Raw genomic sequence first — 16,593 nt, 5'->3', positions numbered from 1 at the left:
GACTGTTCACGGTGAAATCCTGGCCTGTTTCATTTTTTTATCCTATAATTATTACAATTCATTAAAAAAAAAAAAAAGAAAAAGAAAAAAGAAAGGAGACAGCTGTAATAAGAAGTGGACTGCTCGTGGGGCAATCAACAGAATTAATACCTAAAATATATATATTATTAAACAAACAAACAAACAAACAAAAAACCAATAAGGATGAGATACAAATAAGCAGAATCCTGTGCTTTTGAAAGTGTAAAGCATAACATTTCTTCATTACATATAAAGACATGAATAAAAGTAAGCACATCCAGAGTGAAAGGAAAAACATTACAGGCAGGAGATTTGATGCGAGACTGTAGTCTATTAACACAAAAACAGGATGTGTAGTAAATTTGAGAAGCAAATAAATGAGATTTTGGTCAAGCTGGTTTTGGCATTTTACCCGTGTGAAAGTAGACACACAGAATGAGCAGCTAGAAGACGTCATTTTTACCACCTCATTCCCTGTCTACCTAATTGTTTTTTTTATTATTATTATTATTATTATTATTCCAAAAAGGAGATTTTTTTTTAATAAAAATGAGATATCAAATCTCGATATCAAAACTTGATTGTTATTATTTCTTCACTGAGTAAGCTGAAAGAGAGGAAATGGTACTGATAGTACTAATAGAGCCCTTTAGACCTCGCTTATAACAACTTCTATAGCAAAGTCTGGAACATTATGAATCAATGCATCGTAGAAGAGGACTCCGGATTGTAAAAATAAAAAGATTTGTTAATTTGAGAAGAAAAATAAATGGGTGACGAACAACAATTTTTCTGATTATTAAATATACTTTTTTTCACATTTTTTCTATGATCTCTCTGTTTTGCCTTCCACACAGCTTGACATACGGAATAAACATGAAGCCTGAACGGTGTTTTTGAGCCTTTGGCACTAAAAGTGGCAGAACACAAGAGGTGAACTCTACAGATGGATACTCATATGGATTACATTCTTTCTGTAAAAGAGTGGGCTACTAAAGCTTCTGTGGAAACCTAAAAGCTTATCGCTTCTGCTAAACATATAATAAAGCCTATGTATTGCATATATGGTTCTAAAACTGGGTGTGGTATGAGGCAAGGGGTTGGGGGGGGCTGGGTAGTTGGGTTACCTCAGGGACAGATGCTAAGAGGCTGCATCATGTCCATGTCCAGACACAAACCCTTAACGAAATGTATCGCATAGTGTATTGAACACACTTAAAACAGTACCTGCTTGTTTCCATACACAAGCCACTGTTTCTATTGTTTTGAATGCAGGCAGTTTGTTCATTTGAAGTGTGTGTGTGTGCGCGTGTGTGTGATATTTTGCATGACTAATATGCCTTAAGTTAACGATCCATCATTAGACGACATTAATAACTCTGCGATGGCTAATGAATAACTTGGGAGAATGGTTTAAAAGCACTTTGTCATTTCGAAACCGCTTTCCAATTTATATCACTGCCATTATCACGCATAGACACTAAACACCCCCTTAATTTCGCAAGGGGGAAAACAAGTTTGCGTGTTTAGCGAGATAAGGTGACGTCCTTCTGATAAAGGACACATTCTGATAAGGAATCTCACTATGCAAATATTCTTTTATGTCCCTCTATATTCACACATCTGACCATTATTTTTTAAATAGAATGTTTGAGGGGGAAGAAAAACTATTACACCAATTTTCCACCTTAAATATAATCATAAAAACTAGGATGTTTGGCATCATAGCAAAATATCTCAACATGCATTGCCTTGCATAAGGATTTACCCTCTCTCTTGACTATTTCCACATTTCGCAGCATTACAACCTGGAACTTGAATGGGATTAAACGTCATGAATTGAAAAATTGATAGAGTTTGCACACATACTTACAAAATACAATGCGTTTTTTTCATAACCAAACCCTGATTGCTACACTTCTGCTGCTTTGATATCTCATTAATGATGCAGAGTGTTGAGGTTTGTTCAGAATTTTTTGGGGGACTACCAGAAACTGGTGTATTCGTATTCATGTACATTTTCCTCCCACTTCAGTCTTATGAGTTATCTTGTGCAGGTTACAGACACACAACTCTAATGATCTCCAGATCGTTAAAATGAAATAAAATGAGAAAATGTATTCAGGTGGAGGTGAACACTTACACAAAGCACTGCATCTCATCTGTGTTTAGGTGGAAAACTGGTGTAAATTTGGTTTGCTCTAATCATTCCTTTAAAAGCAACGTTTCAGAACAGTCTATCAGTCAATCTCTGTCTCGCACTCATACACACACTCATTCTTACATTTCATCTATCAGCTTTTTATCTCTCTTGCATTGTAACAATTTCTATGTACAATACTTGTAAATTGAACATAAATAACTACACAAAATTTTGTCTATTCACAATTCCACGTTCGGTGACGCAATAAAGAAAAAAAAAAGGAAAAAAAACAAAATGCTCTGAGACGATTCACAACTCAAAAGGTATTAGGAACAATGTCTTTTCGTCGTATATTTGTATTTTCTGTGCTCCTGACACTGATAAGACCTGAACAAGTGAGTGGGCAGTGAAGACGTTTCTCCGCAGTAAGCAGTGTGAGATGAGACCCCCACTCAGGAGTGCACCCACACTGCGCAGTGGCTCTTTACCCGGTCTGAGGTGTGAGCCGTGGTCGCGATATAAAAACTTCACCCCATTTGTTTGTTGTTGGTGTGTAAACAGAGCACCGGTAGCGTCTTGGGTCCGTGTCTCTCTTCTGTACAAAAGTATAAATATATGCTTTCTCTTGTTTTGCTTTTTTTCTCCTTTTTTTTTTTCACATATCGAGGACATAGCGGATGATGTGTAGATGGAACGCCTGCAGCTGTTTGGCTTGGCTGAATCACCAGAGTAGCATTAAGTGAGTTGGTATTGGTTGTTTGCTGGCTCGTGTCGGGACTGACGTGTTTTGTGTGTGTGGTGTTTGGTGTTTATGTGGCGTTGATAGTCTCTGCATAAATAGTGCGCTGCTCAGTCCTGGGCCAAAACAACCGTCCTGCCCAACTACAGCAAATCCATCTTGGGTCTGTAATGCAGGAGGAGGGGTGATTTCTAGGGGGAACAAAACACACACACACACACACAGGAGTATGATTGAAGTGAGTGGAAGGTCAACAGGGGCGGCGTGTGGCATTCTTCAGCTTCTTTTCTGACACTGCTCTTTAAAGGTTATACCTCTAATTACAGCTACAGTGTATGAAAGGGCACATGGGAAAGAGGGACATTTGCGGGTTTACAGAGTGTTCGGTGCTTATGGCAGTGGATTGCAGGATGAATGTTTACGTTATACTGAATAAGAAGATTGTTCATGGTATGAAACGTCGTCTTAACGACAGCTATACAGCTGACTGAACCCAAAAGCTCATCCCATAGAAACATCATGTCCTATCATAGAAAAACAAACAAAACTGCACTTTGTCCCAGAACCAATGCAGCCTATAGTTAAGTGCATCTTATACCACAGACATTTTTGCCACTGCTGACAAGCAGCTTATTTTTATACATTTTATTAAATGTATGTTTTATGCCTTTTCCTGCTATGAATATATGTAGTATATGAAGTATATGTAACAAAGTATAAATATAACAATCCATCCTAAAAAAAAAAACATAAGAAGCAAGAAATAGTAAACAAAGTTTCTTAATATATAAATATTTGCAGTAGAAAAAAAATCCAATCCAATTTTAAACTACTTGATACAGGATTTAATATAATTTTTTCTCTCATATCCAGTCCCCAATGCTTTGCTGGTGTGGGATTAAAACTGGTCCTGTTCAGATCTCTAGTAGTTAAATTTTGTGTTGTGGAACATCCAACTAACCATTTTGTTCCTTTTATCACTTGCATTGTAGGTGCTATAAAAAAAGCATTTCCTCATGGGCCACACTTTCTCTTTCTTGAAGTTATTATAAAAAAATCTGCGTTTTACTGAGAAACCTGAAAGTGCAAAGTCATCTGCCCTAAAGACCCTCCCATGGTGAAAACCCTACTCACATTTATTCCTTATAATAAATGTGTAATAAATTTAACAATAAATGGAATGAGTCACTATATTAATTGATATTACATTAGTCTCTCTAGAGTACACCACATCTTTTCAATTGTTTATTATTGGGGTTTAGATCATTTATAGTGCCAAACTGTTATAATTATCTGTTACTATAGAAACAACAAGCTACTAGAATAAGAGCATTAAACCTGTGAGATAAATTACAGCCAGCATTACTTTTAGAGATGCTGTTATAAGAATGTATCATTCAATCTTTCTGACTGAACGTAGTGGAGAATTTAATAAGTAAAAAAGTGGAAATGATGCTAACCCACTAACGATCCTACACATAACGAATGATTACATGCGATTACATCACTTCGACCTTTCAATGGATTGAAAATATTTACCTTGAATCTCCATCTTGTCACCACCACAAATTTGAGCGTATGGTCCTTGCCTAGGATTTCTTCATTGCATAAAATGTCCAGCTGCAAAACACACACGAAAGCTGCCCAGTAAGCAAAGCACAGCCCGACAAGAGCTCTGAATGCAGCCGACACAAACTACAAACGAGCCTCATGTCGGATCAGATTATCCAAGCTACAAATATAACCTGAAAAGCAAGCCACTCTGGAAAAATGTCTGTATTACTGCTGCAATAATGCTGGATATCAAAAGAAGGATACGCAAGTTTCAGAATGAAAAAAGGAAAATCACAGGCTCATCATCATCTGCTGTCAGCACACGAGCAAAAACAACAAAAAATAAATGTGGGACCACATGTGTGTAATCAGAAATACACAAGTAGTGTAAAAGGATTTGAGGAAACAGATTGAGTGAAAAAGCCTGTTCTGTAGGGAATCCCCTCTGTAGTACAGGAGTCTGGTGTGAAAACAAAAACTTGCACATGGTGTATTAATGCGACATCATGGGAATACAGTGGAAATGAAACGCATCAATTTTTATTCCAGTGTAACCACAGAACAACCATGGCCAGCCAGTGTGTGTGCGTGTGTGTTTGCGTGTGTGTGAGAGAGAGAGAGAGAGAGAGAGAGAGAGAGAGAGAGAGAGAGAGAGAGAGAGAGAGAGAGAGAGAGAGAGAGCGAGCGCATTAAAAGGTATGAAAGTGTATGACCCAGGCCAGGAAAACATCGAGGTGCAATATAACCACAGCACCCCCTGCTGGTGGAATTAGTCACCAGAACAATGCCCTGTTTTTCACCATTATCGGGGTAGACATAACTATCAAGCTATCGTTTCACTCAGCTGAAAACATCAAACATGCCAGCCATCCTAAAAAGGATGGAAAGCTCAGCAGACTTTATTCACTATTGTTTCATTAACTTTCTTTGGTCCTTTGTGTGACTGGAAAGATTGTAGCACCAGCTTGTGCTATTTTTGGCGTTCATTATGATTGCCAGCACCAGTGACTACATGCTCAGTAGAGAATAAAAGACGTCTGACAGCTATATTGTGGCATGCGAGGCACAGACGAAGCCGGGTGGCAGAAGCCCACCCACAGACCTTTTTTTTCTCTCAGTGACGGAAAAACGGGTGAAGAGAGATAATGATTAGCCGTGTTCCAAAGCTGGCCGCTAAAATCATACTGCAAAGCTCATGACAGGCGGCGCAATGCTTGATGGAAAGCAAACGATATTACAAGAACTGCTGTGGCGCTGAAGATACAGAGGGAGAAGCTTGAAGAGGAAGCGTGGCAGTGTGAGCGAGCTCTGATATGCCGCTGCACCCTGACTCAATAAGAGGGAGTGACACAGAGAGGAGACAAATCCCACGAGATGCAACATTCACTGGTACTGTGGCAGTGAAACTAACCTGCACAATTCTCTACCACCTTAAAGAAACCAAGTTGAATAAAATTGTTCTGCAAAGCAGGTTGTTGCTAATTCAGGAAGGAAATAAACTTTTGCTGCAGTATATTCGAAACTGAATCATCACTAGGACACCCCCCTTTCACAGATTCCTGTAGGACTTTAGAAGTGTCTATCTGGTCTGTTGAATATAAACAAAATATTTCCTCACACCAGTTAAGAACATAGCAATTCAAGGAAGGCAGCTGATCACTGCATTACAAAGATAAAGAGAAAACTGACCTCATTGAAAGATGTCAAGTTGAGCTTTTTGGCGATGAATTTTTTTAGATGAAGAACGGTAGCCTGAGCCGAGCAGCGAATCCACTTCCGCTTGAGTCCACGGAGTTTACTGCTGTTACACTCCAGACAGATGCTCACCTGAGAGAGACAAAACAGGAGAGAGAGGCGGCTTATTACGAGAGAACAATGCAGACTATTAGTCATTCATCAATTTATCCTGTTCGAGGTTTCAGTGGCTATGGAGCCTATCCTGGGAACCCTAAGAGCGAGTGAGGCAGACATAAACCCTGGAGAAGAAGTGTGCACACACACACACACACACACACACACACACACACAAGCTTAACTAGAGGAAATATGGGGTGCCAATGCACAAGCACCATTAACTCAAGTTTTTAAAATATGAGCGGCAGACAGACACCCGGGTAAAAAGGTCATGTAATATTCCTAGTAGACAGTGTGTTCCTACGACAAATGAGATTTCAGATCATGTAAATAAGCACAGACACAATTCTTTACCATTTGAACAACTTCTTAAACAAAACTACAGAAAGGACTGGATGTCTTGGTAGCTCATACATTATTCTGAATCAAGCAGCAGATTGTGTGTGGGGGGGGGGTGGAAGAGAGAGAGAGAGAGAGAGAGAGAGAGAGAGAGAGAGAGAGAGAGAGAGAGAGAGAGAAAGAGAGAGAGAGAGAGAGAGAGATGGCCCAGCACAATTTGAGCTCGGTTTTTCCAACAAGCAATGCTAATGAAGAAGAATGGAGCTCCTGTATCTAAGAAGCCCCATGGACACAAACACACACACAGTCCTGACTGTGTTTATGGATGTTAAACACATCTCCATCTGAAGGGCAAACAGTGTGAGAGTGGTGCTGTAATCCCTGGTGAATTCCTGCATGGACAAATGCAACAGCCAGCCAAAAAAAAAAAAAAGAAAGAAAGTGAAAGTGCTAAAACCAACAGGCCCGAGTCAAGCAGCAGGGACCGGAGCCATTAGTGTGACACAAACTGAAATATGACTCTGTGTATATGAGCGCATGTGTGTATCATTACTGGGTCATTACCACATAGGCGGGCCAGTTATAATCGACCCAAATAGTGACACAAATGACTAATGTAGTGCGAGCTCAAGCCAATTACACCTCCACATGATAGCAAGAGAGACGGGATGCACACGTCTAACTGCAGTTAGAAAGAAAAAAAAAAAGCTTCAGTTGTGCCTTAGGTTTTCTAATCATCATAGCCCAAAGTATCAACTTGTGCATCCAACTTGTGCACTGTTGTTTACAGAGAAAATATACACAGTTCAAAGACGAGCTGAGCGTTCGGGTTCCAGAAGCTGTTCCTTTAACAGGCATTTATTAACTGCATAGTGATAGAACATGATTCGACTGCTACCTCTCTGTGGTCTCAGCGCTTACAGGAAAATAAAGGAAATTGCTAATTACAGGAGAAATACGTTTGGAAAGTGACGATTTCTCATTCTGAATATTAGCATTATTCATTACACTATTATTGTTATAAAGATATAAGAAAAACAAAAATCACTGTAGTATGTTCTCAAGAGTATCAATTCTTTCATCTTCAGGAAATACTTTATTCTGGTCTGAGGGATTCAGGGCCTGTACGGTTAAAACAGGGTTTTAGGAGAAATATACATTGAATGGGCTGCTAATCCATTCACCCACATTCACAAAGGGAATTTTAGCCTTTTTTTTTTTTTTACCTACATGTGTGGATTTTGGGAACTATGAGGAAACCAGAGAACCAGGAGGAAAACCATGCAGACATGGGGCCATTACATTGTTCCAAAACACTTCGTTTTACAACACCTGGAATAATTTGTAACCTCTAACCAAACAAAATTATATTATCCAAACAAACATTTTTGCCAGTTGGGAAACTGTTTTAGATAAATACAATTAATTCACTGCTTGCTAGCTAATGTTAGCCATATTGAATCAATGAGTAACACCAGATTGTTAGCTGGCTAATCATATGTATTCATATGAGTAAACAACATAAAATAAATATAGCCAATACGTAGCTGCAAATGCACATGTTCCACAGTACATTCCTACATCCTTCCAAATTACTAAAAGCTTCAGTAGTATTTGAGGCAAGAATACATACTTCTATGAAACAGAACATTTGCCGCTATACTGCTCTTTAGTTAGTTTGTGAACAAATGCAGCAGATGTATGTATATAATAAACCGTTTCTGGTCTTACTCATTGCTTGCTTGATCATTTTCAGCGAGCTAGACTCTGTGTGTGTTTATTTCAACAATGGGATTCAACCATTGATCAAAAATGCCTTTTTTATGCATGTGTTCTTAACCAGGGTTTCAGCTTGATAGTATTTAATTCTGCAATTTTCTGTACTAGCATTAGAATACATATTTTTTTTTATGGAGAATATAAAGAATATATATATATATATATATATATATATATATATATATATATATATATATATATATATATATATATATATATATATATATTTTTAAATCAAAGGTTGTGAATGGAGACAACCTGCAAAAACCCATTTAAACTTAAGTCATGCCTCATTAGGCTTTTTCTATACCATTTTCTTTGGTTGCAACACTTCCACCTGCTCGGCGACCTTGAGCTGCCAATTTGACCCAAATGTCACGCACACGCACACAAACTAATCCTCAAGCCAAAAAAAAAATCCTAATGTGCTTTTTCTCCTTCCCCTAAATGCTTTTGCTCTCTCGCTTTGGCCGAGTCTCACGATGCACTAGAATCGAGCAAACTCCACGCAAAAACTAAACTCAGCAACTGCGCTATCTAACACACACACACACACACACACACACACACACACACACACACACACACACACACACACACACACATATATCCAGGTTTGAATCTATACAGTACAGAATGATCAGGTGCCTGCACTCACCTACACACCACACACACACACAAGCTGCTCCTGACAACTATTTTTTGTTAAAACAGCACTTTATTTTGCACTGCACTCCAGAAAAGGTTTGCAGTATCCATGGACATCCATCCAGAGAAAAAAACAGAAAGAGCTCAAGTAAGAACAAGTCCAAACTGAAATCCTGCTCTGTATTCTATACACAAGAAGTGTAAAGCCATCTTAGATGACTCCCTTGGAGGGACAATAAAGAGTCTGAAAATGAGACCTACAGTCTCAATCTCCACTTCCTGCATTATTAAGCAGTGTGAAAAGCGGATGGGGCGGAATACCAACCAGCCTCCTGATAGCATCAGTGAAGTGCACAAGCTCCTCAGCACAAGTCCAGTTCGAAAAAGCTGCGACACAGTAATGGAAAGCATAGTTTCTTTTGTCTTTTAGTCTTATAGTGTTGCGCTATGATACAAGTGCAACAGAAGTGATGACAACAGTAATACCTCATTGACCTGCAGGGGGGGAAATGAGTTTTGGAAAGGCCTGCTGTGACATGAAATTCCCTAGGTTTGCTAGAGAATAACTCAGTCTGTCTCATTGGAATGTTTCATGAAGAGAGCCTAGTGCTATTTACTGTAAGATAAAGAGAAAAAGAAAGAAAAGCAAGAGCGAGAGAGAGGGGGGGGGGGGATAATACACTAGGTAAGTATAGTACCCGTGTCCACTTCCAATTATATAAAAGGTGGACGTTGTGATTGTGGTGTTACATCATATCCCATGCAATGCTAGAGCCGTGTTAACCCTGAACACCAACAAGATTTACGCCGTGCATGCATTTATGCGAAAAGACACAAAACAGCCAAGCAGGTGAGACACTCATTTGAAAATACTCAATGTCCTCAGGCACTACTGAAGGCTGCTTTACTGAATGGTCTGTTAGAAAAGGAATTCTTAGTCTCAGACACTCGAAGCACTTTTCATTGCTCTAAAGCATACGTGTCAAACTCAAGGCACGACGTACAATTATATCCGGCCCACGAGATCATTTTATATAGTAGATCTATTATTATTATTGTTATTAATGGCCCGGCGATATGAAGCGCTAATAACACACAAACTACAGATCCCATAATGCAGTGCTTCAGCTGCCTTGTCGAACGCTAGGCTACCGGGGAACATTCCAGTGTCAATCAATTCAAGCTTCTGTTGATGTATACAACCCTATTGTAAAGTTATTGTGAAGCCCCTCACAATGGCGAAGAGAAAAGTGGATTCTGAAAACAGAGCCTTTCAAAACCGATGGGAGGCTGAGAATATGTTTACTGACACTGCCGGAAACCCGTGTGTCTTATTTGTGGAGTTAATGTGACTGTAATTAAGGAATTTAATCTAAAATGGCACTACGAGACAAAACATCAGGATAAGCTTTAAAAACCTGAATGCAGAACAGAAGATACAGAAAGTAGAAGAGTTAAAGAAGAATCTGACATTTTAGCAGATGTTTTTCCACCAGAGCAAAATTTACTTTTGCTGAATTTTATAGTTTGAATATTTTGAATTTGTATAATGTTGACAGGAGATATTTTTTATGGAGAAAAAAATTATTTAAATTTTAAGTTAAATGATTTTATAAAATGGCATAAGAGCCAAGAAATCTGATTGTTTTGATTTGTTGTTATTTTAACATTTTATTTAAAAGCACAATTTGTATTCATTTTTTCAGGGGGGTTTTGTATGTTCATATTTCTAACTTGCATAATTTTGACAGGATATATTTTAAGTTATTTAAAGTTTAAGTGGATTTATTCTGGAATAATATTCCTGTCTGTTTTTATTCATATTTATGTATAAAAAATAAAAATAAAACAACATTTAGTTTTAGTGTGTTTAGTACATGTTTTTCCTGTTCGGCCCGAGACCTAAAGTGTGCTTTGAGTTTTGGCCCCCTGTGCAATTGAGTTTGACACCCCTGCTCTAAAGAGTATTCATTCATTCCTTTCCAGTAACCGCTTTATCCTACTCAGGATCATGGTGGATCTGGAGCACATCCCATAATAATTGGGTCCAAGGTAGAAATACTCAATACCTTGAATAGGCACCCAATCCATCATAGGGCTTAATTCTTGCATTTTTAAAGGAAACCAGGGGGAAAAAAAATTTGTCACTAATCTCTGTTAATAATAATTCACCATAATATTTTTAAAGTCAAATTTCATTATGTAGACAAAATGTCTATTTGATTTTTATGAATTGTTAACTGCATGTTGTACTATACAGAAGTTGAGAATGTGACCAACACGATTTTAAATTGCACGAAACTGATATATGAAGTAAAAAGCACATTAAAAGTGCAGGGTTATAACACGTGACCTATGGCTCACTACAGTGAGGTGACACTTGTGATTTGCCAAACAGTGAACAACACACTATGTCTAGATCTGTGTGTTATTCTTGTTAAAGCAGCAATAAACATAACCCAAATTCAGCACAGGTACTTACACTGTAGCTTACTTGCAAATAGAACAAACGACGACAACAACGGGCATGCCCTTACCTGTTCATCACTTCGATGGTAATCATTATCCTCTTCTTGTTTCTCTTCTCCCTCCTTTGCCGCGTCCTCAGATTTGACTTCGCCTGGTTTTAGGAAGAAAGCAGATATAATTAATTATTGAAGTTAAACCCTAATGGGCATGCACATTCATTTTTTATATCTGCCGAAGAGAAGGGTTTTTTTTATACAGTAAATTAAATTGTGCACTGGCTTTCTTTTGAGTCTTTCTGTTCATTCAGCCATTAATGGATCTGCACAAGCCATAAGTACAGCAAGGAAATAAAAGAACCATTCGAGAGAACTTTTTTTTTCCATCCGATTTTCTATGAAGGGAGTGCATGAGCTGAAACCTGTGGTGTGGGATTCATCACTTAGACAAGTCAAATAGAAACAGATTTTAACACCACCTTCTTTCACTTTTTGGTACACATTTGGCTGAATTGTAGAGGGATTAGACATATTTTTATATTGTTTATAAGGAGAGCTTGTTCCAGCCCAGAGCAAATGCAAGTTATTTACTGATATCTATATGCAGGTGCTTGTTTGGGGCCTTTGTGCCTGTGCATTCCTGCTTCCTACAGAAGCTTTTGATAAATGTTCTGAACCATCTACAATTCATTCCAACATATTTGTGCATTCATTATTCATTGTCTGCTTTCCTGCTTTACACTAAGCCAGTGTGGTGGACTCAACTCTGACTCCAATCTCATAGTTTCTTTATTTAACACAGTCGAATTGTAATCAGCACTCCTCCACCACCTCCACCACCCCATAATGCAAGCGTGTCAAACGTATTCCCAATCTCGATTATTAATGCATACAAAATGCAGTCACGCCTAATTAATAAAAACACGTCCAACAAACAACAACAAGTAAACAGGCTGGAAAGAAATGTCTCTCACATCAATCAGACAGAAAATCAACTGTCTGAGACCAAAAAGAAAAAGTTATATGAAATTGAATATTTTGTAAAAACACACACTGTTGCACAGAAGGATCATTTTTGAAAACTGTTATAAAGCAGAACCTGTTCCTTCTAATATATTTTTGTAATATAGTGTAAAAAATGTGTTTTCAGCAGAAACACATTTACAAATTAAAATTCAATAAATAACTGACAGATTTTTCTACATGTCTCCCAGGTGGAAAATAAAGTATTGCTTTCGCAGGGAGACTGTGAGTTCTGAGGATGCCATAACCATCTGTCAGGAGACCAAAATTGTCTACGTTCTCTTGGTGGAATTGATGGCATGCTCTTTCTCCCCTGTTAATCAGAGCGACACTAACCAATCACAGGTGCCTGTGAGCTCAAGAATTAGCAGTTGATGTGATGTGGTGAGCAAGTACACTTCCTGGTTGTTTGCTGAAGTATGCTTTAAGTTAGCTATATAGAAAAAGCAAACTGGGGAAAATGTACATGAAAATGCACTTTAAAAATTCAGCCATAATGTAAACAGATGATGTAATGCGTATGTATTAAGAGCCCTTAGTAGGTACCCTTCAAATAAAGTTTTGCTGAAAGTTTAAAGGCACGAAAAGCAGAAGAAATTAATTTCTGTAAAAACTCAGAATATCCTCTTGCTTATTCTTATTCTCCTGTGCAGCTGCAAAAAGAGGTTCTTCTTGATAAATTTGACTTGCTGCTGGTGAGAGGGGTGGATCGAGAATTATTCTGTCGCCGTTTTTGCTCTGGACAGAGGGGCTGCGTAAAAGACAGACTAATCTTGCTCGCAGAACTTCTGTTATTGCTTCTTTAATAAGCATTGAGAAGAGATGTAGGGGGAACAGAAAGTCCCCTTCCAAAGACAAATCTGGAGCTCGAACTAGGACAGGAGCATCTCTGGGTAATAAAAGATGACCGCAACTGGGCAGTGCTTCTTTCACCTAATTATGGAATAAAGTGGTGCATCAGTGTGGATTTTCCAGCTATGCCTCTAGCTGTGATTCGCAGGTATGTAGAGGTATGTACAGTATGCTTGTAAGAATGGATATGTGTTGTGTTACATATATTTATACACACACACACACACACACACACACACACAACATTCTAGATTCATTCTAATTATTGTGTTATAATGTACAGTCTGAAACAGTGATGCAATGCATGCATTTTATGTACACAACATTTGTGTACATAAAATAAACATCAATCTACTATAAATGTATGTATCTACTATGTATGATGCAAAATGTACGCCATCATTAGAGCATCTAATCAATTGAGCTGCCATTTCACTTTCTTTCCACAGCATGTAGCTTTGAGGAAGCAAAGCAAGAGCTACACTTTTCCCCCCTACTATCTCCTCTCTGTCTGTCTTTTCTTTCTAGGTCTAAGAGTGAGCAGAAGCACAAGCTGATGGCGCAGTGCAGAGATTAAATGAACACTTTCTTGTGAGATGTAAGTCCGCCAAACGTGCTGTGACAGCCAGGAATGAGAGACCAATTCTGCTTCCATTTGAGCCTTAATTACCAAAGTCGGGCTTGCGCATTAGGCCAACGATTAAGGCAGCAAGCTTGGCAGGCCTCTGGGTAGCCATCCACAAAGCCATTAGCACCTACTATAGCGCAGTTACTGTGCATTAAAAAAGCCGCTCTGTAATTGCGCTGTGTGACATAACAAAACAGGGCGTAGGTGGAAAGTGATGAAACAGCAGATGCTGTGGACAGTAGACGATAATGCTAATGATTTGCACTGAAGCTCTCCTGTGACTTTTGTTTAGTACCAGCTAACAGGGAGTGTGTGTGGGTGGACCGTACCGTTGCGCTGCGAGTCCAGGTGGGCCTTCATGTTGCACAGCTCTCCTTTGATGTCCCCGGGTACCTCCATGCCTAGTTTCTGATAGAAATCTCTCTGCTTTTTTAACTCCGCTGCACACAGGAATACGTAGAGATTGACTAAACGAGCATTTTGGTGCTCTAACTGCGACACTTACTGTGTGTCCATTATGATGGAACAAAAAAATTAATTAAATAAATAAATAACCACCAACCTTCTTGAAGTCCCGGCACCAGCTTATAGACAATGTCTTGCATTGTTCGGTCATGGCTTAGAAGGAGAGAGAGAAGAGAAAATGTGATTCACATGGCAACAAGAAGAATTATCAGTCCACTTTTTCAGCAGCACTATTCATCATAATTTAAACATGATCAACAACTGGCCTCCTTAATCATTTAAGCATAAATGAATTAGATAAAGTGGGATAATTGGCTGGCATGGGATATCAGTGTGTATTGATTTGTGTATTAAATCTGCTAAGCTCCCACTTTGTATATTTAAATGTGACTTACAGTGTTTGAAATTTTTTCCATTTATGGAAACACTTTTAGACCAGGACTACCGAGACACTTTGTTCCTGTTTAGTGGCTAATTTAAGGTGTTAGATTAATGATGTGTATTTAGGGATTTCTGTGTAGTGTTTAAAACTCTGATTACTAAAAGTCTGATTACTAATAAATTTAATCATAATCATTTCAGTAAAATAGCATTATCTGTTATGACAAAACAGCTTTTTAGATTGTGCCAGTTTGTTCTCAAGAGACACAAGTACTGAGCCTGTAATAATGGAACCTGGAGCTTTCCACTGAGACCCAGTTACTATGTCATAATGCCTTAGGGTTCAGAGTCCCTCAGGCCTGCTGCAAGAACAGCCAAAACAACCTGGATGTGTTTTAGACTAATAAATATAAATATAAATAAATACAAATATATATATATATATATATATGTGTGTGTGTGTGTGTGTGTGTGTGTGTGTGTGTGTGTGTGTGTGTGTGTGTGTGTGTGTGTGAGAGATCGTGTGTGTGTGCGCCTCTGACATTCCCAGAAATCTGACTGTCCATCAGCACTGTGAGCTCTAAAGCTACTAGGGGGTTTTAGTTCGTACAAGATAGACCACACATTGATGTGCGTCTCATCCCAGATCAGACATCACAAAGAAATTTGCAGCATTATGACTGCAGTGTGATTGAATCATGTTTTTTTTACCAGCAGCTTTGCTAACTGCTTCTTGTAGGCAGTAGTGACTCATGTGCCCTTTATTTTTAGTGAGGATTCTTTCTGTTTTATGCAACAATGTCATTGTTTGCACACTTACATACAATTTTTTTTGAGGAGTTCTTGTATCCTTTTCACACAGCTTTAACTGCATATATACAGGGCATGTTGAGGCATGTTGAGGCATGTTGAGGCATGTTGAGGCGCCCCCTCGATTCAGTCTCCGTTTTGTACCATAGTGTTGTATACTACAAGTACACAAAATGCAGACTCATACCAAGGACAGATCACATCTAAGTGCTCAATGTGCCTTGGTGGCCCCCTGCTGGGCTGTAACAAGCCCTACAGTTAGTACTGTGCATGTCTGTGCATGTTTGTACGTGTACATTGGGTCAGGCCTGGCTACTGCGGCACTCTGGGGGGAAAAAAAAGCCCAATTAGTGAGCACTGCTGTGCCCTACAGCATGCACGGAGAAATCTAGGGACAAGAAGGGGTCTGGCATTTAAAGAGATCCACAGACTGTGGATATATAAATATGTTTGTTCATTTCATAAAGACATGGCCAGTATAAACACAGATTTGTTTGTCACTGCTCAAACAGCACAGATGGATAATACGCACAGTAAATTCAAATGAATTATGTATCGGCAAAAAGGACACTTCGCTCACAGGGGAGCGCAGCATTGTTTCCGGCCTCAAAATATCACCACCTTTTTATTTTTACGCACTGTCAAACTCCTATCGGGCCACAGCCCTTTACCTGCAGGGCATCTGGACAGCAGAGTGAATATTTAATGTCTTTAATATTTAATACGCTGCAAAATACGGCATGCTGGGGGATCATTCATTATTACTAATTACTCGATTACTGATATCAAAGCGCTTTATTATAGGCATAAATAGTTGTGTTAACACTCTTAAAAATCTATACCCTCAGAAAAAACTGTTAATAAGTAATGGTAACCCTGAACTGGACACTTT

The 16,593-nt window shown here is 38.7% G+C and overlaps 1 protein-coding gene across 1 annotated transcript in view; it reads right to left on the bottom strand.

The window, feature by feature from the left end:
• Positions 1–611: 611 nt before the first annotated feature.
• Positions 612–16,593, bottom strand: part of pcgf3 (polycomb group ring finger 3) — a 44,955-nt gene continuing 28,973 nt past the window's right edge. Inside the window, exons 5-10 of the mRNA XM_083546625.1 lie at positions 14,608–14,663; positions 14,375–14,485; positions 11,615–11,697; positions 6,147–6,284; positions 4,443–4,523; positions 612–3,094 (exon numbers count right to left, since the gene is read on the bottom strand). Of these exons, the coding sequence (XP_083402751.1) occupies positions 3,047–3,094; positions 4,443–4,523; positions 6,147–6,284; positions 11,615–11,697; positions 14,375–14,485; positions 14,608–14,663 (517 nt within the window). The 3' untranslated portion in view covers positions 612–3,046. The remainder of the gene's footprint in view (positions 3,095–4,442; positions 4,524–6,146; positions 6,285–11,614; positions 11,698–14,374; positions 14,486–14,607; positions 14,664–16,593) is intronic.

Source organism: Silurus aristotelis (genome assembly GCF_946808225.1).
Source record: "Silurus aristotelis genome assembly, chromosome: 7".
Lineage (NCBI taxonomy): Eukaryota > Metazoa > Chordata > Actinopteri > Siluriformes > Siluridae > Silurus > Silurus aristotelis.
The sequence above is the reverse complement of the archived record's forward strand: the minus strand, read 5'-3'. Positions and strand labels throughout refer to the sequence as shown.